This window comes from Prinia subflava, chromosome 5, assembly GCF_021018805.1.
Source record: "Prinia subflava isolate CZ2003 ecotype Zambia chromosome 5, Cam_Psub_1.2, whole genome shotgun sequence".
NCBI classification, from domain to species: domain Eukaryota; kingdom Metazoa; phylum Chordata; class Aves; order Passeriformes; family Cisticolidae; genus Prinia; species Prinia subflava.
Genome location: NC_086251.1, coordinates 19,476,384 through 19,503,298, shown reverse-complemented (window position 1 = coordinate 19,503,298; position 26,915 = coordinate 19,476,384). Strand labels below are relative to the sequence as shown.

Genomic DNA, 26,915 nt, shown 5'->3' with positions numbered 1-26,915 from the left:
CTCTCTGAAAATGGCGGAAGCTCATCAGGCAGTAGCTTTTCAATTTACAGTAACTCCAGATGGGATTGACCTGCGCATGAGCCATGAGGCACTCAAACAGATTTACCTGTCTGGTGTCTATTCATGGAAGAAAAAGTTCATCAGGTTCAAGGTAAACTAGTCCAGTCCACCAAACTGCAGGGTTATTTAATGTTTTATTAATTTATTGAAGTTTTTTTAGGGAAAACTTTTGTTTGTTTTCTTCCTTTATAGTAAATAAAGTTCCTCATTGTGAAAGATTTACAGTGGTTTTATTTAAGGCAAGGGGTACTGAGGAAGGTGGCACAGGGTGATATTGTAAAGACTGAAAGGGTACATCTTTTTGATTTATTCTGTGGAAGAAGAATGAAGCAGATATAGAAATTAAGTGACTTCATTCTTTTCATAATGCACCACATATTTATGTAATGTTTCAGCAGAAGTCAAAAATACGACTAGTTGTGGTCTTTAGTGTCATATGTCTTGGAGGTACAAGGCTGCACTCTTTATTATACCTAAGCAGTATTGTTTCTGATGAGGTATTTGATGTAGATTGCTGTCAATTTATTGTTTTGTTCATGGGATTATAATTATAAATATCTGTTTCGTTAGTATCAAACTACATAAGCTACAGGCTATCTTCAACATCTCTTTCAAAATCATAAACGTATTAACAGAAATCTTATGAAAATTTTCTCATAAAGCCATGAGAAGGACTGTTTTAGTTATATTAAAAATGTTAATTCTGGTTCTCAGTGTCTTGTTCGGTAGGATGTTTTTGCCATGTATTCATGTAGAAGGGTCTAACTCAGTGTAAGTTGAAATTATTGAAGTGTCATTTGTTTTAGAGTTGTTAGTTTCAGTGTTTTTAGTAAGACTTGCAGCAGGATCAGTGATGTCTACAAAAGAATGTGAAAGTTCCTTTTATTTTTGATATCATTGTTACAATTTTCTGTAGTACTCAAACAAGTAAATCCGTTCCCTACTCCTGAGATAATCACATGTAAGAAAATGTTGGATAATCCTAACTACTTGCTTGTAAGGAAATGACTTAAATGTGTTGATCTTTGTTTCTTTCCATGGTACTATGAAGTCAGTCACTTTGGTATGAAAAAATTATGTGAAGGCTTTTCTTTCCAGAATGGAATCATCACTGGCGTTTACCCTGCTAGCCCATCTAGCTGGCTTATTGTAGTTGTGGGTGTGATGTCAACCATGTACGCCAAAATTGATCCTTCCTTAGGAATAATAGCCAAGATCAACCGAACACTTGATACAACGTAAGTAGACTGAAGGGTTACTGTTTCTCTAAAGGGAAATCAGTTTTATTTGCTGCTAGTCGAAAGCTATTCCTGTTAAAATGTATCAGTTTGTGACCTGGTAAGCCAAGAGCAGATGTGAAATACGGAGGTGGTTGTACCAGTATTGCTGCAGTTTTCTGGGAAGCACATTCGGGAGCTTTTATGACCTTTGATGTTGCCGCATGAAAAGGTGTTTGGAAAGGAATTTATGAGGGCAGGATAAACAGGCATAAAGCTTGTGCAAAGTCTGTCTCTACTATGATTCAACTTATGTTTGCAGTTCTTGTTTCTCTTTGGAACTTAAATGGACACTAACTGGCATATGCTGGCTTTTGTTTCTAATAGTGGCTATATGTCAAACCAAACACAGAACATCGTGAGTGGAGTACTTTTTGGCACAGGGCTTTGGGTTGCCCTTATCGTCACAATGCGCTACTCCCTGAAAATGCTGCTCTCCTACCATGGCTGGATGTTCTCTGAGCATGGCAAGCTTTCTGCTGGCACCAAGTTTTGGATGGTAAGGATATGTTGGCTTCATTTAATTTTAAGTTCTAACTGATCAGTATTCAAAGCCTTAAAACAAAATTTTGTAGTTTTATTCCTTTCTTGTGTTTTTTGTGTCACGGGACAGGAGGCTGTTAGATAGCTATTTCTGCTGTCACCCTTCTAATGCTGTAATGAAACTATTCATTGTGGCCTTCTAGAAGGAAGAATAAACACTTCAGGAATAACTTCTAAATTTGCCAATGCCTTGGGCCTGTGGGACTCAGTACCTACTTTTTCTCTATGTGCAAGTACAGCTTAAAGAACTTCGGCTGCAGCACCAAAGAATCTTGTTGTCACAGAAAGTGTTCTCCTAATTCTTTATTGTAATGTTAGGATTTCTAGTCATCCATTATAAAATTATTCTTGTGCTTGAAGAAAGTATTGTTGAGTGTCCTTTCTACTGATTTATTGGTATGCTTCCAAAATGAGTTGGGGAAGAAGAATAAGGTGTAGGTAGCATGTTATGCAGTTTTCAGATAAGGGCAAGGGGATGGTGGTATATCTCCTGTGGATTGTTGTGCTGCTTTGGAAAAGGATTCTTAAGATATATGGTAGGTGTAAAGTGAGGAAATGCATATGTTGGTGCTGCAAGAGATTAAGAGGGGTTTTGCTACTTGGACTCAGTTGTTTCATCTTACTTTTGCCTGCATTGTGGTAGAAATAGCTTCGTTTCCATACTGTGATAAAATTAGTCTCTGTGGCCTCAAAAATTAATGGATGTGTATTAAACTGAGCATAGGTCATGATTTACTATGGGAGCTATTCAGGGACAAGTATCCAGAATGGTGCACACTAAAATAGAGTTTAATGTTTGTCTGTTAAAATGAAATGTCTAATTGATGGTTTCTCCTGGAAGTGGTGTCAGCCTCACGACTCAAATGGGTGCAGTCCAGAGGCTCTGAATGGTAAGGCTTTCTGTCAACTGCTTGGAGCTGCAGCTGCCTTGGTTTTCAGCATGTCCTACCAGATAGATACTTCAGAGCTCTTAATATTGCCTTATCAGCCCTAAAACAGTATGAACTGTAATGCTACTGACCATGCTTTGTTGCATATTGTATTTATCCATTTTTGTCTATCATATATGTTGCATATGTATTTTGTTGTGTATCGTATGTATTTTAAAAGTACAGAACACTGAAGGTGTGTGCCCAACAGTGTTTCATCTGTAGTTACCATGAAGGTCTATTTAACTAGACCCAGCAAAAGAGAAGACTGGCTTCACTAGTAAAACAGCTCCAACTGCCTTAGCTTTCTAGATTTTTATAATACTGTTTTCTGTTCAAATGATCATCCAGATCAAAACCCTGAACTCTATTTTTAGTCACAGTACAAAGTGATTTTTCAGACTGGTTGGAAGTCTGGTGGCACTTTTAATCAGCATATTTCACCTTGTAAAGTCAAATTTCCTGTATCAGTGTTAGGGGGGAAATCCAAATATTAGTTGCCATTTAAAACAATTAATTGAAAAGTGGTAATCATGTGTGATCAGGTGCAATGTATGTTAGAATGACATTATTTGCTGTCTCTGCATATGAAATCAGAGATGAAATGTGTGTGTCTGTCAGAGCACTTTATTGGTCTCAAGATATTATAAATTCTCTATTACAAGTTTTCTTAAGAGATAAATACTGTGAAATGTATTTGCTGGTTTTTTGTCAGTAGAGCAGGTACTCTCTTAAAATAATTTTAGCCTTTTCTGACTTGAGAATTTTGGAATAAAACTGTCTCCAAGTATGAAATAAGATTTCCAGGTGAAAAGCTAAGCTTTTTCTTTCCCAACTGTTTCCAAACTTATGTTGTCCTGAAGCACAACTGGATTTGATTGGGCAGATCACTGTGGTGCATCCCACGTACATCTGATGGCTCTGATACTGATCAATTGGCAGGGTGGTGTTTGTTGCTGGTAATACTCTGCAATTCTTAGTTGTTTCATGCTGCCTAAAATTATCTCCTCTAGGTGTGCTGACTCAGGAAACTGAGGGGGAGGAGAAGGTCTGCATTCTAAAAGTTTTGTTAGGAGAAGTTTTCAGAATTTAGTAGTGAAATGACATCCTCTGTTTTCCTCTTTCTTGTCTGTTGGCTTATATACACTCTCCTGTGTATTGGACCAAGGTTACACTTTGACAGTGAAGGTTCCACTGGATTGTTGGTATAACACTTCACTTGACTTTCATGCTGAAATAGGGTGGCAGTGTAAAAATCCTTTCATGAGTAGCCCGGAAGTTGCATGGTCTAGAATTTCAGCTTGGTGTGTGCTGCAGCTGAACAGTAGGGGTGGACAGAAAAGCTGCTTCTGTTTTTACTCTCCCGTGGAACACAGGAGATTCTGTAATATCTGAAGCTAAGCTCTCTCTGGCTTTTTTCTTTCGTTGCTGGGTTGTGGTGTTTTTTTTGTTTTTTTTTTAACACAGGCACTGAGTATAACACTGGCATGCTTGCACAATTTGGTATGTTCAAATCAGGCAGTAGACTACCTGAGATTGATTTGTGCTTGAATTAACTCCCTGTAACATCGCTCCTACTGTTGATGTTGAACTGTAACTTTGGAAAACATTAAACTGTGATACAAAAGCACAATTATTATTTTTAAAGATTACTGTAGTTATCTAGAAACCTTAGCTGAGTCACGGGCTTGATAATGATTGTGTTGTGAAGCACAATTTAGATTGGTATCTGCTATGTAATATAGTAATAGGTCAACTGGTAGACGTGGTCTTTTTAGTCTTTCCAGGGGGGACTGGATGAAGAAAACAAGTGCCAAGTAACTGTTTATATTGAGATCAAGGTGTGCCCTACGTGAACAGCAATACTGTCTGTGACAGGATGGTGACTGAGAAGTCAGGAATGACCATGCCTTGTCTTGCTCTTCCACTGACAAGTTGTTTAACCTTTAGGAAGCTAGTTTCTGCCAAGACCTTTTTTTACTTCAAGTTGTGATAAATATAATAGCTTCCTAAATCTAGTACAGTATAATTTACCAGTGAAAAGGACTGTGAGTTACATTACACATTTACTCTGTCATTTTTCTTTTGTTGAACCTAATAATTTGGTGTGTGTATTTTGTTCTTGTTTTTCTTCAGGCCCTTGTAAAACTTTTCTCAGGGCGTAAACCCATGTTGTACAGTTTCCAGACATCTTTACCACGATTGCCTGTTCCTGCTGTTAAAGACACAGTTCATAGGGTATGTACATTCACCAATTTATTTTCTTCAGTAACAGAGAATCCATACCTAGGTGCCTTTTGGGGTGTTTTTGCCGTTCCTCATGAAAAACTGCTTAGTGGTATTAATAGGGTGTAACAGACTCAAACTTCTGCATGGAAATTAAAGTAAAGGCTGTGACAAACCAGTGGAACTGGTGGCAGTTTGGAGCCAGTGTGATTCACGTTGGATGACATGATGCCCATTGGTGTAAGGCTGGGACACAGAGTGTGATTTCCAGGGTTTCTGAAGCACATCGCTTTTGTTGTCCTCCCCAGCTACAGTGTTATTAAATGTGTGTGTTATATACAATACAAAACCTTGTAGCAAAGTGTGTAAATATGGCAATACATCACAGAAACTGAAGGTTTGATTTTTACAGGAGAAAAAAAATAAATACTCATCTGCTACCAAAGAAGCAGCATGTCTTACCCTTTGGAGTGGAAAACGCAAAAAGTTACCTCTTCCACTTGTGTTTTGCTGGGAAATGTCTGAAAAAATATTTCATTTTTTGAAGTTTGCAGCAGACATTTAGAAGAGCATATACTCTTACTTTACAAATATGGTATTTGCATACTTATGGATTGAGACTGGATAATCTTTGTTTATTCTTAAAGTGCTTTATGTAGGAATGGTGAGAAGCTATGTATTAGTTCCTGTACTGATGCTGATCCTTTTCTTGTGTTCTAGTATCTGGAGTCAGTTCGACCACTTATGGATGATGAAAAGTTCAAAAGAATGGAAGGTCTTGCCAAAGATTTTGCATTTAATTTGGGACCAAGGCTTCAGTGGTATTTGAAGCTAAAATCCTGGTGGGCCACCAATTATGTAAGTAGATAAATAGGAGGCTCATTGTTCAAATTATATTATTTGTTCCCTAGTGCTCTTTTTGGCTTCAGTTCCATTATTTCTTAAATGTAAAAGAAGGAAATTGAATCAGCCCAATATTTTTTAAAGTACATGTGACTTTGCATGTAAATAATTTGTGTGATTTGGTAAACACTGTGGGGAGCAAAGGTGAATGAAACTTGAAAAAATTATCCTTAATTTGCATTTTGTTGTTCTGGAGAATTTTGTTGTTAGGATTGCTTTTGGAGTTTGTTAATGTGCTTGTTGAGCTTGATTACTCAATAATGGGCCTGGCTACTCAGGTAGTTTCGAAGAGTGATTTAGAACAAATTTTAAAATATTGAGCAGCTAAGGAATATATAAGAAAAATAAAGAACTGTATCAATTGAGTTGTTGGTATATCTTTTCTTTTTTTCTTTTTTTTTTCTTACAAAAAACCCAGTCCAACCCTCAACATCATAGTGAGAACTGTAATGTTAATTCCCTTTTGATATATTATCTAATGTGCCTGTACCCAGGTAGCCTAATCTGTCCTGGCAAAGGCTGTAAAGCATTCAGGAGATCTGATACATTTTAAATATCATGTGGAGATCATTACTTCTTTGAAACCTTGATTTTAATTTAGTTCTCTCACCCTTTTTTCCCGTTTTCCCTGAAGTCTGATAGAAATTAGTGGGGCTGGGATTATTGCCTTTTTTAAGTAGGGAGGCAAACTAGCAGTTTCCTTCCCACTTCCGTATGGAATGTTGTCTTGTGGAGCCATCAACATAGAAGACATAAACTGTGAAAATGATGAGATTTTACTGCCTTTGTTTTTCCTTCCTGCTGCAGGTTAGTGATTGGTGGGAAGAATATATCTACCTTCGAGGACGTGGGCCGATCATGGTTAACAGTAACTATTTTGCAATGGTAGGTTAATCCTATAAATTCCTTATGTGCCAAACACGGTAACGTTTCTGGCAGGCATCTTACTTCACAGTGTCCTTCTGCTTAGAAATCCATTGCCACTGGGGATGTAACCTTTGTTTTTCTTTCTTCTTGTATAACCTGCAGCCAGTGTCTTCAGGTACCTTTGAGTATGTCACATACTTGATGTACTTCAAGTGCACCTATTTTAACAACCCCAGCACAGCTGGCATTTGCAAAGCCCTGCAGTAATGAATTAAACAGTTCTGTCCTTACTGTAAAAGGCAATATTCCAAAAGTTCCATGTAAAACTTCATGGCTAACACAGCTGAAGGAGGCGTGTGCTCATGCTAGCAAATATACAGGAAGTAAAATTGGAAAAGACTGAAAATAAAAAGGAAAAAGTAAAATGATGGGCTTGGATCAACTTTTATGTAGCACTGTCTTTTCTACTCAAATGATTAATAATGTTTAAGGAGATCGTGACTGCTGAAGAAACATTTCATCAGCTCACTGCACTTGTGCACTTCATAAATTTTAAAGCCTTTTCTACATTGTCCAGAATAAACTCTTAAGAATGAGGATGAGAAGTACTATCAGGTTTGTTTCTTTATAATGTAGCCTGGTAATCATTAACTTATTCTTCTCTGCTTTACAGGACTTCCTCTCTTTATGCCCCACAACCCTGCAGGCAGCTAGAGCTGGTAATGTTATCCATGCCATCCTGCTCTATCGGAAAAAACTGGACAGACAAGAAATCAAGCCAGTATGTGTATCAGTTTAAAAGGCTTTTGATCTTCTTCTAGCACAATCTGTGAGAAGCTGACCAGTTTTCAGAATGGGAGAGGAGAGGAATGTCTTATGAATTTTTGTGGTCCAAATCATGATGGCTATCACCTGAACTGCACATGGGCAGAAACTACCCACTGTCAAAAATACAGAATTGTGGGGATACAATACAGGATGGTTTGGATAAAGGTCTGGAGGCCACCTGACACCAGGGGTGGGCCAGTGGGAGCTTAAGATGGTGATAATCCTGCATTGTACTAATTTCTAGGTAGCAAAGATAGGCAAATCCCATTTGAGTTTCTGTACTATCCCATGGCTATATATTGTAGTAAACAAATACTGTAGAAACAATTAAGTAGTTTTTTCCAAGCTCTTTGAAGTGATTAATTGTATGGAACTACAAGTCTGAGAAATGTGAACTTTTGTTCCTACACAGCCATAAATAGCTTAAAAGAATGAATTAAGGGGTAACGCATGCTGCATGTGTAAGTTTTGCATCCAGACCACCCATGGGGAACTCCTTGGATTTCAGGTGCTAGCTAGCTTCAGTCTTCCCTCCTGAAGGGTGAGCTTGGTAGAAGGAAAAAAAATAATGTTTCCCCTTGGTAGAAGGGGAAAAAATAATGTGGCTGGATTGTCCATGGAATATTCCACATGTTCAAGGAAAGACCATGAACAGGGAGGAAAAAACTCAACACTGCATTAATGTATTACAAATCTTACTATTCTGAAGCCTTTGTTGAACCAGGTCTTGGGATTTTATCTTTTCTTTTCAACTTTCTAATTGTATATGCAAAATTAAATTTTAATGTACGTTTGCTTCACAGATCCTTCTGATGGGATCTACAGTTCCACTCTGCTCAGCTCAGTGGGAAAGGATGTTTAACACTTCCCGTATCCCGGGGGAGGAATCAGGTAAGCAAGGCCAGCCAAGGAGAATAAGCACCTTGATGGAATTCAGGGCTTGGTGTCTCTTCTGCTAAAAATCTGGTGTTCCAGATAAAGATCGGACTGGCACAAGTGTACATCAGCACTGTGTTCCAAGACTCAGGATGTAATGGATTCCTGTAGATAGAGTGCCTAGATGATTTTCATTTTGGGGAGATTTTGAAGCTTTTTTAGTGGTTTTTCTCCTTTAGTTAAAATAACAACTTCAAGATAATATTCTCTGCCCTGTTTTTTGATTTATTAATAACCTTCACTTTTATTTTCCCAAGCTCAAGATGATTTTTGAGGTCTTAATATTAAAAGTGACATTTTTGTTGCCTTTTTTGTTTTTCCTAAGTTTTGTCACTGTAAATGGAGTCAGATTGCATCTAGAACTTACCATTTGTAATCAGCAGGTGGAAGAAAACATTGCTATTCATTTCCTTACTCCCTGAGAACTTCACAGCAGATTTTAGTGGAGACATGTGCTGTTGTGTTTTCCTACAAAAGCTTAAGCTATGTCTAGGCTTTTCTGATCATCTCATATTCTGAAGAGCCTCTTAGAACTGATTTCACACGTTTACCCAACAGTGCATCATTGTGGCAGCATCACAGTGAAATACAGGCAGGAGTTGTTGTTTGGTCACCTCCACTTGAAGACAGGATGGGTTTTTTAACTTTCTGTGAGGCCTGGAACTCACTCTAATGTTTCAAACTGCCTTCAAACTTGTTACTCCCACTCAGCTACAGAATTCACAACAAAGAGCTTCTAAGCAGATGCAGGGATCTGCCCACTCTTCCCTGCTGGGGGGCTGACACTTGGTGTGCTGTAAGGAGTTGGATAAGGGGGAGAAGTGGCATTGGGTAGTGGATAAAGCAGTAGGTGCATGTGTCAGATAAGGACTTTGCTCTCAGCTCTGCTGCTGGCCTTTGTTAGATTGTTGAGGAGTTTTTTTCCAGCTATGCCTCAGGCAGCTTTATGTGCACAGTGAAGGAAAGGACACCCCTGGTGTCATTACTCTGTGTCATAAACAGTAGCGAAATAGATGAGCAGGTTTTTAAATCTCTACTGGACAACTTTAGTCTATGAGCTACTATTATTTAGAATGCTGCAATACTTCAAGTACTGAGAGTGTAACCCTTGCCCCTTTCCTGTTGTCAATAAAATAAAAGGTATAAACAGTTTGCATTTAGCCTCGGACTTGGTTTTCTTTCAGTCTAAAATGAGTTTTGCTCAGAAGTGTGGAAGTGGCTCATTCTAACTAGCACCTGATTAAAGTACATCCTGTATATGTTAATGGTTCTCCTCAGTTTCTCCTGTTTAAAGTCTTTCAAATTAAACTACAGTCAATATAATAATTTTATATAATATTATTATTATTTTATATTTACAGTCAATATAATAACCCTATTTTCCTCCGAAGCTTTTCACATTTCCTATTATACTTTTTCCATTTTACTTCATTTCTGTTTTTCTAAAGGAAAAACAATTATGTCATTCTGTATATGTCTGAGTTCCAAAAACATTTGTTACACATTCTCATGTGCAGCTTAACTCCTTGTCCCCTGATTTCCATTACTTTATGTATATTATAGTTCCTAAAGAGAAAAAAAAATCTCCATATTAATTGGTGGTAAAATCTTGATGATCACTGTCACTTGAGCAGTTATTAAATAGCCATGATTTTTGACAAAACATGCTCTGGAGTGAACGACTTCACCTGTGCTTTGATACAATGACTTCATGACTAAATTTAAGCTTATCCCAGTTAAGCCATGTGGATAGTAAAATGAGGAAAAAAATATGGCCTAGTTTTCTGCTTCACATAACATTAGACATTTTGGCCATATATGGAATATTCACTCTGCATCTGCCAGGACAAATGTAAACAAAAGCTGATGGTGTAAATTTTGAGTTTAAGACTCTCCATGAGTTGTCTAGCACCTGAATGCAAACGATTTAAAAATACCTTTCTTGATACTCATCTAGATGTTCTTTGCTGATTGCTTCACTACACAACAAGTGCTCATTTTTCAGGTAGAGAAATACAGATTTAGTTGCTTGATAGTGGCCTGCAGTGTGGAAACTGGTGGTGCTATATATGCAAATAATTGTCAGATCTAGGTATTTCAGAGTTTCATGAAGGAATCTTTGTGATGAAATAACACAGGGTGCTGACATAACTTGTAGTGCATGCAATAGGCATCTGATGTTATTTAGTGCACTGGTGTTTTGAGACTTCAGCTTTGTGTTCACATAAGTGCTTACAATTCCAGATACCCTCCAGCATGTGAAAGACAGCAAACACATTGTGGTGTATCACAAGGGCCGTTACTTCAAAGTGTGGCTGTACCACGATGGCAGATTGTTGAGACCCCGAGAAATTGAGCAGCAAATACAGAGAATTCTTGATGATGATTCAGAACCTCAGCCTGGTGAAGAGAAACTTGCAGCTCTTACTGCAGGAGATAGGTATGGTGATTATTACTTTTTAAATAAGTTTAGTATTTAGAAATGATTGCATAACATAATCACTGAATATTGGCTTTAGAATTTTTAAAAAATCTGTGGTCAGTTGTTTGTACCTTGGTCACTGATTTTGTATATTGATGATGTGTAACAGTGCTTCACTCTCTTGTAATTGTATGGAATGAAAAAATTTTGCAGTGGCAATCCTATATGCGGATTATTATTTTGATTGTTGTCTTCTTCCTTATAATAGATACTTTCTTGTCTTTAGTTTTAAGTGTAGATGGTCTATGCTGCAGGTATTGCATGTGCAGAAATGTTGAGTTTCTGAGGATGAAATTTTGCACCTGTGTGATGATGAGTTGAATTGGTTCCGAGGATTCCACTGTAAAAGTTTTGTCAGAGCTTTTTACAGCTCTCATAATTTAAATGCAAGGAAAGTAGTTTCTTAAATGCAAGAAAGTAATGTTGAGTTCTACAGAAGTAGGAGGAATGTCTCATAGTGATTTTAAAGGTAATCAAACAGTGACAAATTTATGTAATCTGGCTATAAACCAATTTTTTTTTTTTTTTGCAGAGTACCATGGGCTAAGGCTCGACAGGCTTATTTTAGCTGTGGAAAGAACAAACAGTCCTTAGATGCTGTTGAGAAAGCAGCATTTTTTGTGACGTTGGATGACGTTGAGCAGGGGTACAAGAAAGAGGACCCAGTGAGGTCACTGGATGCATATGCAAAGTCACTGATCCATGGCAGGTGTTACGACAGGTGCAGTATTGACGCTGTGGAAGTGCCTTCCTCTGTTTAGAATTTGGCTGATACATATGAATTAATGACGACTTCTAAGTTAATAAATTCCATAGAATCACAGAAGAGTTTGGGTTAGAAGGGCTTTCACCTAATTCCAACCCCCTTTGCAACAGAAAGGGACAACCCTCAAACTCTCATGAATCAGATTGCCCAAAGCCCAGTCCAACCCGACCTTCAACATTTGCAATGACAAGGCATCCACATCTTCTCCGGACAAAGTTTCAGTGTCTCACCAGCCCACTGTAAAAAATATTTCTCCATTATAACACATCTACATTTACCTCTTTCAGTTTATATCTGTTGCCCCGTGTCCTGTCACTGTGAACCGTGATAAAAAATCTTTCTCAGCTTTTCTTATTTAAATGTTCTTAAATAAAAAAGGATAAGTTCAGTGCATTTGAATGTGAATTTTAGAGAGAGAGGAAGTTACAATACAAAAATGCTTTTGAAATATACAAAAACATAAAGAAATCTCGATTTCTTTTGTAGGTGGTTTGATAAGACGTTCACTCTTATAATCTTCAAAAATGGCAAAATGGGTCTGAATGCAGAGCACTCCTGGGCAGATGCTCCTATTGTTGGACACCTGTGGGAGGTAGGTGTTTGGTACAAAGAGCTAATGCAGAGGGTAATGTGCTACAGTCTTGAAGCAGCCCTGAAGGTCAGCAGCTGCTTTCAACCCCTTGCATTCACGTTGCTGATGAGTGACTAGGGGCCTATGTCTACAGCAGCTGTAGAATTTGAAGATCCCAAGCTTAAGAAGCTGCTATTTTTTGAAGGACAGTGAAGTGCACGTAGATGCTTTTGCAGAAAAGTGATAGAGCTCCCCACTGAACTTTACTTTAACATTTTAAAACCACAGATTATTGCCTCTTTGATATGGCATTGCATTTTTGGATGTACGTGCTGCTAAAGGTCTTGAGTTTTCTTGTGCTATAAAACTCTCATGCTTACTTTCAAAATTTAAAAAACTATATGCAGTTTAACTTTTTGTCTAAGCATTGTTTGCTAAGATGCAAACTGATATGCTGTTGACATTATCTCTTGTATTTATTTGCAATGAGTACAATAAATTCATTTTGCCATGTCTATTCATCATATGCTTAGTTTAATTCTTGAAATCCCACTTGATTTATTTCCTTTTTCATTTTGAAGCTTAAACCTACAAACAGTTACATGACTCAATTAAAACTATTTCAAAAACGTTAGTTAATTTTGATTTTGTATGTATTTGTGCAAATGGGTCTTGGGTCTAACTGCTCCCCCAAGTAATTTCCAAATTTTATTACAGAAGTGTTTCCGTGTGTGTAAGAACAACAAAAAAAGCCTCATTGCATTCTGCACCCAGGGAAGAATGAAGGCCAAAGTGATTTGAGAGTGACATGACAATGCATTGTATCTCAGTGAAAGAGGGATACTTTTTCTGCTTTTAATGAATGATATTATATGCTTAATTCATACATCTATACTTGATATTAGTTGGTGTATTTTCTGCTAAGCTGTTGTTGGCGCTTTACAGATTGTTTATTTTTAAAATAGAATGGATTAAGCTTTATTTCATAGTTGTCATGTTCTGACCACGAAGTGAAATGAGAAAATGAAGAGAAAATGAAATTAAAATAAGAGATTAGAAATAAATCATGAAGCTTTTTCTTTCCATATTGAGCAGATTCGAATCTGTTGGTAATTCTTTGTGTTGGTATGTGGGTTTGTTGTTTCTGGACTTTTTTATAACATTGAGGATGCTTGATATCTTATAAGACAGGGCCTTTTATGTCTGTTCAAGTTGTGTTGTTCATCTTGGAAACATTCTTCTTTCCCACCCGAGAGCTCCAGTGCACATGTAAAATAAACTGCAATTTTGAAAGGGATACAAATCTTAAAAATAATTGAGTTCTTGCAGGGATTTGAACTTACTCGGAAATAAATTATTCCTTGATGAATAAGTTTTGACAAACAACAAACTTGAAGAAATTCTCTAGAATCTAAATTGAATGAATATTGTGAAATCTAAGGCTGAGTTTAATTTTTTACTTCCGCTTAGTTTGAGGTGGGTTTTGAATTGAAAAGTTTTTTATGAAATCAGTAGCATCTAACAAAATGCACTAGTGTAACTGAATAATTGTTTGGTGCATATCTGGTGTTCTTCTTGTAAAACTGGGGGCTTCACTTGCAGTTGTTTTCAGTATTTGGAAATGGATTGTATCTTTTATTTCGTCGCATAGTGAAAATAGATTACATGGCTTTCAGAACAAAATCCTGATTCTGTGGCAGTAAGCAATTCTGAGGAAGTGTCGTTCTTGCAGCATGCGATGGCAACTGAGTATCTTGAGCTGGGCTATTCAGCAGATGGACATTGCAAAGGAGATACCAATCCGAATATTCCTCTTCCTACCAAACTGCAGTGGGATATTCCAGAAGCAGTAAGTACATTAGATTTAGTGGTATGAGGAAGAAACTTTTCTTTTCCTCAGCGGTCAAATCACTTATGTAATTATTGATAACCCTATAAATCAGCTTTAAATTCCTTTGAGTCCTCTAGGTTGTGTACTTCATGTGTAGCCATTGCTCAGTTCACTTAGTCAGGGGGTTTTAATATCAGTCTAAAAATTCTGACTGGGAAATACCAGCATTTTACTAGAAGCTTCCTTGGTTGGCAGTATGTCAAAAATAAATGGCCATCTCTTTTAAATAGTGACTGTATTAAAATAAACTTTTACTTGCTGGGATTTCATTACTGTTGCCATAACAAATACTCTTGTCTTATTGTTCCTTTAGGGTTCCTTTTTTTGTGTGTGTTCATCATTCTGTATACATGCCTAATAAGATTTGATTTTTTAAGGGGTTTTTTTTGCCTGAGTTTCTAGAAAAACTGCCACCACCTATTTGGATTTTAATTTGGAATAAAAAGCTAATGGTTGGTGATGTATTTAATTAAGCATATATGGCAGCTTGGAAGCCACACTACTACTGCCTTTCTGTACCTGTAGGCCATTCTTTTATATTCTCCTGATCTGAACAGTTTTAATGCTGGTGGGTTTTTGAGAGTTATTTTTGGATGTGTACTGGCTTAAAACATTTTTACTAGCTTTTGAATTTTAACTTTCTAGCAAAGACAGCTTCTCTTCTTTCTCTAAAGGGAAATTATTTAGGTAATGATGTTCCTGGCATGCATAAAGGCAAGCATTTCCTGTTTATCAGTCAAAAGTATTTGCACTTTTTCAGTAGTTCTCCCAAATGCCATGAATGCATGTTTGTATACATACAGGTGTTTGTCTGTTTGTTTGTTTAAGTGCCAAGAAGTGATTGAGAAGTCTCTGAGTACTGCTGTAGCTCTGGCAGATGATGTGGACTTCTGTTCGTATTGTTTTGATACTTTTGGGAAAGGACTAATAAAGAAAGTGAAAACCAGCCCTGATGCCTTTGTGCAACTTGCCCTGCAGCTTGCTCACTATCGGGTAAGAACAGACTGTTTCTGGCTGACAGAACCTCATTAAGCTGGGTGTAATTTAGTTTGTGACTAAAACATGTGACCGTGTAATCTTGCACTGATTGTCCAAGGTTGTTAAAGACATTCAGTTGATACAAATTGATGCAAGCCCATAGCAGATTACTAGCTGGAAATAAATTCTGTAATGGTTCACATATTGATACATTTCTAAATTTTTTTCTTCTGCTTAGTTGGTCTAGAAAGAAGATATGAAACTTCTAGTAATTTTCTTTGCTTATAATCTAAACAGTGTTAAACTTAACCTTTAGATTAGAGTCACACATGATGCAGTAGTCATAGACACTCCCTAAGAGGATTAACAGAAATGCCTACCTGTATTTTCTTCTGTTAGTTCACCTTTCCTGTAATGTGCTGTCAGAAAAGACCAGAGCAGCAACGTTCAGCGTCTCTTTATAAACTGAAGAAGGTTGAATGCAAAATGCAGAGAGTAGTCCTTGCTAGTCTTGTAGTTCTGTTGCTGTTTATCAAATCCTGCTGGTAATCTTATTTTTGCCTTTATTATCTTTGGGTAAATGGGCTAATGGTGGGCTACAGAAAGCTTAAATATTGAGTTTAATTTGTGGAGTGATTCATAACCTGTGTGTTTATCTTGGACTGTTGATTAAAAAAGAGGTGCCAAGTCCATCTAACCTTTAAGTTCTCATTTTTCCCTTTTTCAAGGATATGGGGAAGTTTTCTTTAACGTACGAGGCGTCCATGACGCGCCTGTTCCGAGAAGGCAGGACCGAGACGGTTCGTTCGTGCACCATCGAGTCCTGTCGCTTTGTTCAAGCCATGGAAGACCCAAACGAGAGTGTGAGTGCCTTGTACAGTTGGGAGGGTAGGTTTGGGCTGGGTATTAGCAATAAATTCTTTGCTGTGAGGGTGTTGAGGCACTGGGACAGGTTGCCCAGAGAAGCTGTGGATGCCACATCCCTGGCAGTGTCCAAGGCCAGGCTGGATGGAGCTCTGAGCAACCTGGTCTGGTAGAAGATGTCCCTGCCATGGCAGGGAGGTTGGAATGAGATGATCTTAAAGGTCTCTTCCAACCCAGCCAACCTATGATTCTGTGATAATTCATAAGGCACAAGAGTTACTACTAGACAAGCATGTAAGCCCCAAATAGTTTTTAAGCATTCAGAGTGATGCTTTTTTTTTTTTTAGGAAGGAAGAGCTGCATGAGATACTTGTCCACATTTCCTGTCAATAAAGCAGAAATTCTGAGCCATACCAAGAAAGAATTAACTAAATGTACCCTTATTTACCTGTTTCTGAACTCCAGGAAGCTGTGATTACTTGTGAAATTTTTGTGACTTATAAAATAGACATAGATTTGTCTATCTCGTACCAGTTAAGCTTTCCTTTCTGACAGGGAAGCAAGAATAATTCACAGGAAGGAACTAGTTGCTCTTATATGTTGATTTTGATGATCAGCATTTATGGACCTCTGTATCTTTTCAGTGTTGACAGTTTGGCTTCTAAAATAGCTCTGGCAGCTTGAGCTTTCCTTAAATCCTGTTGAGATTTGCTCTCTATAACTCTTTAAGACCGGTATCTATAGAAACTATAAATAATGTAGTAAACTTGAGTTGTAATCGTGTTTGATTGGAGGGTTAGATAACACTTAAAATAAGTAACAGCTGACACTTGCTAATACCCAAAATTAAATACATGAGGTTGAAAAGCCAGAGGATACTGTTTGAGATCAGTTGTCTTGCACTTGACCTTTAAGTGCTCAAGGCTTGAGAGTCATCGCTGTAACTTAGTTTCTGCACCTCCATCCTTAATGCAGTTCACTTCACTGAGTTTTCTTAACCTCTTTTTATTTGTTAGAATGAGAACACGCTGAAGTTCTTCCGGCTGGCAGCTGAGAAACATCAGCTCCTCTATCGCCTTGCCATGACCGGGGCTGGCATTGACCGCCACCTCTTCTGCCTCTACGTCGTGTCCAAGTACCTCGCCGTGGATTCTCCTTTCCTCAAGGAGGTAGGTGGCTCTTATGGATAACTCTTCCCCACCTAAACAGTTAGTGTTTTGTGGTATCTGCTCAGGATATTTGTACAACTCTGCTTTTCCTAAGAAAAAAGACAAAAAATCAGCTAGTGCTGTCAAACATCTGCTGATAAGTTAGTTTCATTTTCCTTTAGGTATACATTTATTGATTGACCTAGAATGCTTTCAGTGAGGGTTTTAGCATAATACATGTTACTTAGAATTGCAAGAAATATAGATTCACTATTGAAAAAAAGATCTTTTTTTTGTGGGTTTTGCGTATTTTCAAGGGAGTACAACAGAGGCTGTGTGTTTTCTCTGAGAATTTTCTTGTGAAACTGACAAATTCAATTCCTTTTAAGTTACTCAGAGTTAAAGGAGCTGTATATGGCATTAATGTCATTGTTACTTTGAGAAGTTATTAATTAAACTAGATTTTAAGGTTGGATTTATAAAAATAATTACATTGCGCTTGATAGTTTTTAAATAAAAAATAAAATTAATAAAATTTAATTAATAAAAGATGTGTTTCACCTTGCCTCAAAATTAAGCTATTCACATTTGTCTGCTTGCTCTCCTAAATGTGGCTAAGTCAAGAATAAAACAACTTTCTACATTTTCCACAAACTGTCAAGATCTGCTGTTAAGCTTCTAAATTGATGTAGGATCTTTCTGGGATTTGATTGACTAATAATGGTCTTATTAAAACAAAGACCTTTTGTGTGTAAGTTACAAGGCTGTAGACCAGATAATCTTGTTTGAAGTAGCATTTCTATTGAAATTCTATTTTATTCTCTTTGAGGAATTGACATCACTTCCTCATTGTTAATGGTTTCCATATCAGGACAAGTTTAACTGGTTCATTTAAACTTCTTAGTTTTTCTTTCCATTGAAATGGGAATTATCCGTAATATTGCTTTGTAAAGTGTTTTTCTAACAGTTTATAAAGCAATATTACACTTGTTATAACATTTGTTATCTTGAGTAGTTTTTGAGAGAGTTGCATGTTTTTAAACAGTGTTTTCTGTTTGTTTGCATCTCTCTCATATCCAATAAAGGTTTTATCAGAACCTTGGAGGCTGTCAACGAGTCAGACACCACAGCAATACATTGATCTGAAGAAGAACCCGGAGATGTTGTCCTGTGGTGGAGGGTTTGGACCAGTATGTTTCCTAAATATAAGTACCCGCTAAAACAGAGTCTTATTTTCAAAACACCAGTCAAAAAATTTCAGATCTGTAATCTCTCATTGCTGCATATCAAAGGTGGAACTCATGCTTTTAAATGCATGTATTTAATACTTTCCTGTGAAGTGGCTGTGCTCAGAAAAATCTGTGTCAGCTTTTTCTGGTATCCCACTACAAGAATGGATTATTCTTAAGGAAATACACAGTTGTGAAATGTGGGTGGTCTCCATGGCCAAGAGATGGGATGAAGTTGGGGTTCTTTCTTATCACATTGCCTGTGCCCAGATCTTCTGTACATCGAGCTGTTATTACAGTGACAAATGCCTTATTAAACTAGATTCTAAGGTTGGGATCTGAAAAAGTACTTATACTTGACTTGTTCTTTATTTTTGCTGCTTGATTAGTAGATGTGTTCATACATTACTCCAGATTAAGCTGCTCACATTGTTCTGCTTGCCCTCCGAAGTGTGAATAATGGCCAAGTCAAGAGTACAGCTGTGTTCTATGGTTTCTGTAGACTTTCAAGAAACCAGTGTATTGTCAGAGGTTTGACAAGCTGCCTGCTTGCTGTGATATTTTATTGGTATTTGAGCTTGGCCACTGATGAGAATATTGGTGTCAACAAGACCTCTTAAGCAGCCTTTATGGGGCTATTATACTAGATTAATCTGTTTTCAAAAACTGTTTCTGTTGAAGGAACAGTGAGAGGTGTCACAGGACTGCTCTTTGCCCCCCAGAAATTAGGGTGAAAAGTCGGGTGCATTTTGGCTGGTTTGTCAAGCTGGAAGATGGGGATGGGAGGTGGGGTGTATTAAATTGTTGTTGTTTGTTTACTCATGTTTCCGATACAGCTTTCAGTAGTTTTTAAAGTTGGAATTAATTTGACTTGCAGTATCAAGGAGGCCTCGCTGTGGCCATAGTGCTCATTCTTGAGAAGCTGGCTTCCTCAAGCAGAGTATGAAGTCAGTATCATGAATGCCCAAAAGGCAATAGAAAAGGGGTTTGGCTGCAGGAATTTCTAACACTGTTTTCCCTTTGTGCTTTGGTTTGCTGAAGTAGCCCAGAGATTCAGTACCTCAGCTTTCCGTGCATATGTTTTTTGTTGGTTTTGAAGGGGTTTTTTAAGCATTCAGTTTATCAGAGTTTATCTCTGTAGCACTGTCAGTGAGAAGAGTGGAAGACTGTCAGACTGCTTACCAGCAGTGGCAGCAGAGATGGAGGGCTGTGATCTTTTGAGTTAGGAAAGACATGAAGAAGGGTGACATCAGGATAACCTGTGTTTACCAGTCCTAGTTGGAATACAACATCAGACTGGAATTTGGGACAGTTCATGCCACTAATGTTGAAATTGGACGAGACCTCTGCTCATGGTCCAGGTGTTCAGAATCATATGTTTGCTGTAGAGTCAGAAGAAAACTTGCATTTGGCAAGTTTTCATAATAAAAGGCCTTTACACTGTGTTTGTTTACATCTGCAGAATGATCCCAGGAGACTGATTGTTTAGGTATACAACTATAAAATATACTATTTTATTCTTTGCTGCTTAAGCACTGAAGCTTATAGCTACTTAGACCCAGGTCTCAATAAGAGAAGCTCTTTGAATAAGTATTTTATTTCAAACTATTAAAGCTGGGAAATATTACAGACAAATATTCACAAAATGGTTATTACATGCACTTCAGATGAGGCTAGAACTACTCCTTAAGTGAAGCCAGTCTTCAGAAATTATGCATTAAATGTAGAAGTTGAAGTTTTACTTGAGGAAATTGTGACTGATTTTAAAAACTGTAACAACTTCTTAATTGTGCATAAGTTGCTTGAGAATGAAGGAGAAAGAAAAAGTTTAAAATGTGTTTTTCTCTTCTTTCTTCCCCTAGGTGGCTGATGATGGTTATGGTGTTTCTTACATGATCTTGGGTGAAAATTGCATCCACTTCCATGTCTCCAGCAAAATATCTTGTTCTGAGACGGTAAGAGTCAGTCCTTTGGTTTAATAAATCTGTTCTGCTGTGTGCTCATAGAACTGTTCTGCTCATTGTCTAAAATATACAGTAGAATTTGCAACATACTGTTATGTGTTTTTTCTTTCTCAATATATGCTGTTTTGCTGGAGTTCTTTGTCTCTAGTTGTATAAAAATTTATTAGTTTCATGAACCAAGGATACCATATTCTACTTCACTTACACTTTCAAGCATAAAGAAAACAGGATAATCTTTACACATGTAGTTCCCTGCAACTCATGTGAAATGATCACATGTGTTACCTAAACAGAAGCACAGGCATATCTTGGTTTTTCTTCTTACAGTTTTGGTTTGTCTCAGGCTGCAGCTATAAAGACAGAGTAAAATGTATGCTCTCTATTTAAGCCTTCCTGGTTTGAATAACACTGAATGAAGATGACCCATAAATTACAATCTGTGCTTAAGAAACATAACTAATCAAAACTTTATTAAAATAACACCCATTATTAGAGTATAGTAGATGTCATATGTTGAATATCGTGCTGTTGTGGAGGCCTGCTTTGAGTTCAATTCATCCTTCTCCTTTATATTTTTATGGCCTTTTTATGCTGGGTTCATTCAGGGTAACATAGCTGACCTAGTTCTCCTCTTTTGACCTTAACTTGTCCAGGAGATCATGGTGCTTCAGGTTAATCATTAAAGATTAGGAAATACAACTTTGTTCGTTTCACAGTTGAAATTGCTCTTCAGATGCCTGTTAGCTTGTACTTTAAATTTGACTCTGTTCTTTCTACTTATTAGTCAAGTCAAAGGTCCATGCAGAAAAGGCAGTATTTTATGTGTGCAGCCTTGGTATTAGTAGGGTTATTTTAGTAGATCCTGTCATGTAGCTAATAATTTACATTTATAATCTTATTTTCTTTCTTGTACCATTCATCTAGCACTTAGAAAAAACAGAAGAAGTTCCTGTTTTGTTTACACTTAGAAAGTTGTTCTTTTCATTTTTAATAGGTTTTTTTAATGACAAATGATTCTGCATTTCTGATAGGAACCAAAAATAATTGTTCTGCTCTTTCAGTATTTCTTGATCATTAGTCATACACTGAACTGAACATTCCTTTGTTTTCTGAAAATGAGCTTTTGCAAAATCTTGTAGGAAAAGCAATATCAAAACCCAGCAATTTTAAAGGAGCAGAAAGCTATGCAGGCATCTGATTTCAAAAGGATATGATCTCATTTCTGACTGTAGGAAAGTAAATGCATAAAGAAAAACTCATTGGTCAGCAATAGCGTAAACCTGGATTAATCTTTATAGCGTTAAAATGTCTGTTATTAAAATCTCCATTGTATGGAAAAGTTCATGCCTGAATTCCTTAAGCTCCAAAATTATGAAATATTAGAAAGTTTCTTCTTTGCCTGAAAAGTAACTGTTGATGGACAGTAGAAGTATTTAGTGTTTGTTTGTTTGTTTTTGAAGGATTCTCATCGCTTTGGAAAGAACATCCAGAAAGCACTGGTTGACATCATGGGTTTATTCAACCTCAGTAAAAACTGTACGAAGTGATCTGCTTTCTTAGTGCCAAGCAATCTCCTCTTGGTGGAATGAGAACTCCTCTGCCCAGGGAGCAAGAGCAAGGTTTGTCGAAGAGTAGCTGGAGAAGAAACTGCGTCAACACCTCCTTGATCACCTATTAAAGCCTTAGCAGTATATTAAATGTATGGGGTTTGTTCTGGTTTGTTTGTTTTTCGTTTTGTTTTTTTTTTGTCAGTAGTATGGAAAAGCTTTTTTTCAACAAAGGATGACTGTTAAAATCTATGTTTCTAGGGAGGAAGCACAGTATCATTGCATGAAGTCATATATATTCTAACTTCTGCAGTTTTCTCTTAATTTGCATACTCTTTCTCTTTTTTTAACTTTAAATTAGTTTACTTGTTTCCAGAATCAAAGGGATAAAACACACTGACTTAAATACTAGAAAAAGTTAGATTTGCTATGCATTAATAGCAGAATCTTTTTCAATATGTCTGCTGCTTTATGTAAATGAGTGACAAAACTTGTGGCCATTTGCCTTCCTTGGTTTCTTTTTGGAGGTAAATTCTGTAAAGCATACCAAAAAATCCCTTCTGTAGCCCACCATAACGCACTAAGTTGTGGAAATTTTGTGGTTTTTGAAAAGAAAAAAAAAAAAAAAGAAACACAACCATTGGCTAGTACAATGTGTCCCCTCATCAGCAGGTATCACATTTTTCTTACTGCTTACAAGCCTGTTCATGACGTTGATTTTATTTCTGTATAAATAAATGGACCTGTGTGCTTGTTCATGCAAGTGCCTTAGAAAAACAAAGATCCTTAGCCCAGGAAAAAGGCATATGCTGGGAGTTGTTTCAGTGGTGAAAGAGGTAAAGCTGTAGTAATGCAGATCTGGATTTCAAATTACAAATTAGGATGAAGTGGCACAAGCAGACATGAATATGTTGCTGAATGGTGCAGTCAGGTTTAACATACTAGTGAAATGCTCCTGTCTTAAATAACAAAGGTCGGTCCTTAGGAAGGGCAGGACTAACTAACTTTTTGGGATTAACAGATATTCATGTGTTTGTTTTGGTGAATGGAATTGGTGGTCACTCGGGTTTCTGGGTCCTGGGAAATGTTAATTGAGTTGGATGCAATGTGTTGGAAAGTCTGCAGAGCAAGGCTGCCTGTGTAGGCTGGTGGATTGCAGTGTGCCTGCTTTCAGCCTGGAAGGACCACTACTGCATTGCCAACCATCTGCATGAGAAGGGCAAACTGCTAAAGCCATGGGAAAGAGCTCCAGAGTGGGAAAATCATGGCCTGCTCAAGCCCCTCCTGGGAGATGCTCTTGGGCAAGTGGTTTCTAAAGGATACCGGGAGGGAGGGGAAAGCTTTTGCACTCAAAAAGAAGCATGATGTTTCCAGGTGCAGAAATAAAATGGCTGCTACCAAATGGAGTAACTTTTCCATGATGCTTCTGTTCCCCAGGCTTTATAGGTGCAGTACCTTTTTACATCCTGCAGTGCAGTAAAGTGTACATGGTAGGGCAAGCATTTGGTTTTTTTAATTATTTTATATAAGGTACATGATGGTTACTAACACAGTGAATGAGGCTCCTGAGATGATGCTCTGCTGAGTTTAAAAGACCCTTGGGGTGGATCTAAAATGTCTCATTAGACTTTGAATGTTTTCTGGCCAGTATTTCTGACTGTCTATGCTTCTTCATGTTTATTTTTCCTCTGATCTAGCTGTTGAACACCTGTGTATGTGTGCTCGAGGTTGGAACCCTCAAAAATCCAAGATGCATATTTAAGTAACAGCATGCTTACATAAATGTGGGAATCCTCACAGGAACTGATCAAGGGCACTCATTATTTGATTAGAGTACAGTGTGTGGGAAAGGACACTTGGAAATGCACGTGGCAGGCCTGGCATTTATCAAGCTACTGCAACGATTTCATAGTGATCTATTTTTGGAGCTGCAGAAGTAATGCACTGCGGGTTTTGGGGGTTTGTTTTTGGTGTTGGCTTTTTTTTTTAATCGACCACTGACCAGTCCATGTTTAAATTAACATAAGGGCATATTAGCTTGTAGGATTTTCTTTAAAAAAAAAAAGGTTTAGATTTGACTCTCAGGTCTTAAGTGTTTCTAGTCTAATTGTAGTTAGTGCAGTTTTGGATTCTTGGAGAGTAAGTATGATTGGCACAGAAAGCTGTTTTTTATTGTAAATGTTAAAAATGTTTTGTGGTGTTAAATGTATCTTTTTAAATTTTGGAATAGATATAGTTCCTAAACAGATAATATTTTATTTCTTTTTCTTTAAAATGTCAGCAGCATGTAAATAAAATATGCTTTTTGGATGTAAATCTTAGAAATCCACAGTGAATGTAGGTTATTAATAAATAATTTAAATCTTGATGTTCAATATTGTGTACATACAGTAAAACTGCTTGGGTTTTTTTTTTGCTCAAAGCCATAGGAATGTAACTGAAATTACCTAGATTTGAATGAACCTTCTAGTACAGTGTATTTTATTGTAAAGTTAAATGTTCATATTCCAGTAAAAGTACTAATTTGATACTAAGACCTTGAATCACTGATTCTCAATTAGTGGTCTAGGAGATCAAACTTAGGGTTGAGGAGGTGACTAAAAGGCAGATTGGATGATAATAATTTGTTCTGTTTATTTAATAGCAGTGTGGAATTGGTGGAATATACCTCGAATGAGCATTTTTCAGATTTATTATTTCAGCTATTTCATGGCAGGAGTTAGGAAAGCATGAAGTCCATTTACAGGCTACTGTTGTTCAAGATTAATACAGTTGAATATTCTTTTAAGGCTTGAGGCTTTTGAGGGACTAGGGAAGTGTGTGCCTGACCTTGAAAATCATGGTTCTAATTCAACCTTGGTACCAATTGTTTTCTCATGTAAATTGTATTAATTTAAGGTAGCAGATTTTTTTTATCTTTTTTAGTTACTTTACATCTGTTGTTGGTTATTTACATCCAATACTTTGTCTCTATTTTCTACTTACTTCTGTGACTTCAAAAAATGAAATAAAATTTCACAATTACCACTACTTAGAACAATGTTTAATATCTTTTGTATCTTCTTCCCAGCTCCCTTGCTGTAGTCTCGAAATTCAGCTCTTGTGAAACCATTGCTGTTAAATCCAGTTAGGAATAGTAGCAGTGAACCATTCCATTTATTTTAGCAGTGATTTAAACATGTCGTCTAGTTAATAGGGAATGTGTTAATGAACAAATAAAACTACAAGGAATTAAATCTCCCAAAAGGAGCTGAACATACAGATTCACCCTTGTTGTCTGCCATTTTTGTCTGCTTTCTTTATCCTGTAGTGATGCCACATAAAAATGTCAGTGTTCCCCCTTCAAGCATTCTCTCTCCAGAAGAAACAGTCATACAGATAATGAAGATGTGATCAGGTGGAACAGTTGCTTTCCTGAAAGCTGAAGATAATGAAAGTTTGTTAGTCTCTGTACCAGGAGCTAAAAATGAGATTTAGAAAAATCTTTCTGACCAGCTCACTTCCTCATATCCTTACAATTTGTCACACTATATATGAATGTTTCCTTCTTTTGCCCTTTTTCCTGAAGGTATTAGAGCGAAATTCTGATCAGGGTAAAAAAAATGTATTGAAATAAAACTGATTGCTTGTATCTACATTGCTTGCATACCTTCCTAAACTGCTCTCTAGATAGGGAGGAAGCACAGCGCACAGAGATGTTGAGCAAATTGTCAAGTTCAAACAATTTAAATTCTGATTTGAAACTAGAAAACGCAGCTGTAGTTGGTTTCTGTCTTTGTTCCATTTTCCGTTTGGTTGGTTTATTTTTGAAAACACAAATGTAGGTATTAAGTGTGGTGCTATTATAGCTGTAAATGCATCTGAACCAGAAGTGTACACTGAACAGAAAAAGCAGAAATAATAGTCAAACTATGTTACAGTATCTGGCAATGCTGAATGGGCCACAGCATTTATATCCCTTGTTATGTCCTGAAAATATATGTAGCTTCCCATTTTGACATCACTAAGTCATGTTTTTTGTTTGGTCATTTGGCTTTTTTAAAATGAATCATTAAATACAGAGTTATAAGTAAAAATTTCTTTTCTTCAGGTGTTCATATCACTCCTACCTCCAGCTGCAGGTAAGAATAAATGTTTTTGTTTTAAAGACATCAAACACCCAAATTGTTTCTCCTAGCAAAAAAAAAAAAAAAAGGAATTTTACAAATTAATATTAGTATTTCTTAATATTAATAGAATGTTAAGCTGTAGTGACATCAAAATCTTTTATTGATGCTGCAAGGGAGTTCTTGGTTAAAACACTTGTTTTCTCTTTTTTTTATAAACAAGACATATTATTTTATGTAGTAGAATTCCCTCAGTGATATCTGTGGTTTAGCTCAGACTTGTGCTTGTGTGTATGATTAAACATTAAGGAAGCAGGCAAGGTTTTATGCTAATTGGAAGAATCTGTCCAACCACTAACTGTCTAAAATGGGCTTTCTTCTAAGTGCCAGAGGGTGAAAGGTGCTTTCAAACACTGTCCTACCTGACCTGTTCACAAAAGAGAGGCAAAGAAAAATGTTGCTCTGTAGAATTCCTACAGTGTGGAGCAAGGCAAAATAGCATCTGGAATATTTGCCTGTTTCTGGTTCTCCAGGCTCAAGTCGACTTGGCTGCTGTCTTTCCCTTGCACATTCTGATTCCAGTTCAGGACACTTCGGTCAGGGACTTCTCCTAAGGCCATCTGAACCCGAAATGCCAATCTAAATTACAAAAGGACTGCACCAAATAACCCTGGGCAGCAGATTCATTAGGATTTGAGCTTTTTTCCCATGTGCAGTATCTGTAAAGGAACAGGGCTAAGGATTCAAATCTGCCTCTAACATCAGCATTCCCTACCTATGCAGAGATGTTCTTTACAACT

General features: G+C 37.1%; 1 protein-coding gene across 1 annotated transcript; it reads left to right on the top strand.

The window, feature by feature from the left end:
* CPT1A (carnitine palmitoyltransferase 1A) lies at positions 1 to 25,039 on the top strand. The gene is made up of 18 exons (XM_063398299.1): positions 1 to 151; positions 1,159 to 1,298; positions 1,665 to 1,836; positions 4,946 to 5,047; positions 5,756 to 5,893; positions 6,746 to 6,823; positions 7,479 to 7,586; positions 8,437 to 8,524; positions 10,814 to 11,009; positions 11,584 to 11,772; positions 12,304 to 12,409; positions 14,121 to 14,237; positions 15,108 to 15,272; positions 15,986 to 16,120; positions 17,138 to 17,290; positions 18,355 to 18,459; positions 20,361 to 20,453; positions 21,923 to 25,039. Exons 1-18 carry the CDS (start codon positions 11 to 13, stop codon positions 22,007 to 22,009), a joined length of 2,313 nt encoding a protein of 770 aa, XP_063254369.1. The 5' UTR covers positions 1 to 10; the 3' UTR covers positions 22,010 to 25,039.
* Positions 25,040 to 26,915: the final 1,876 nt, after the last annotated feature.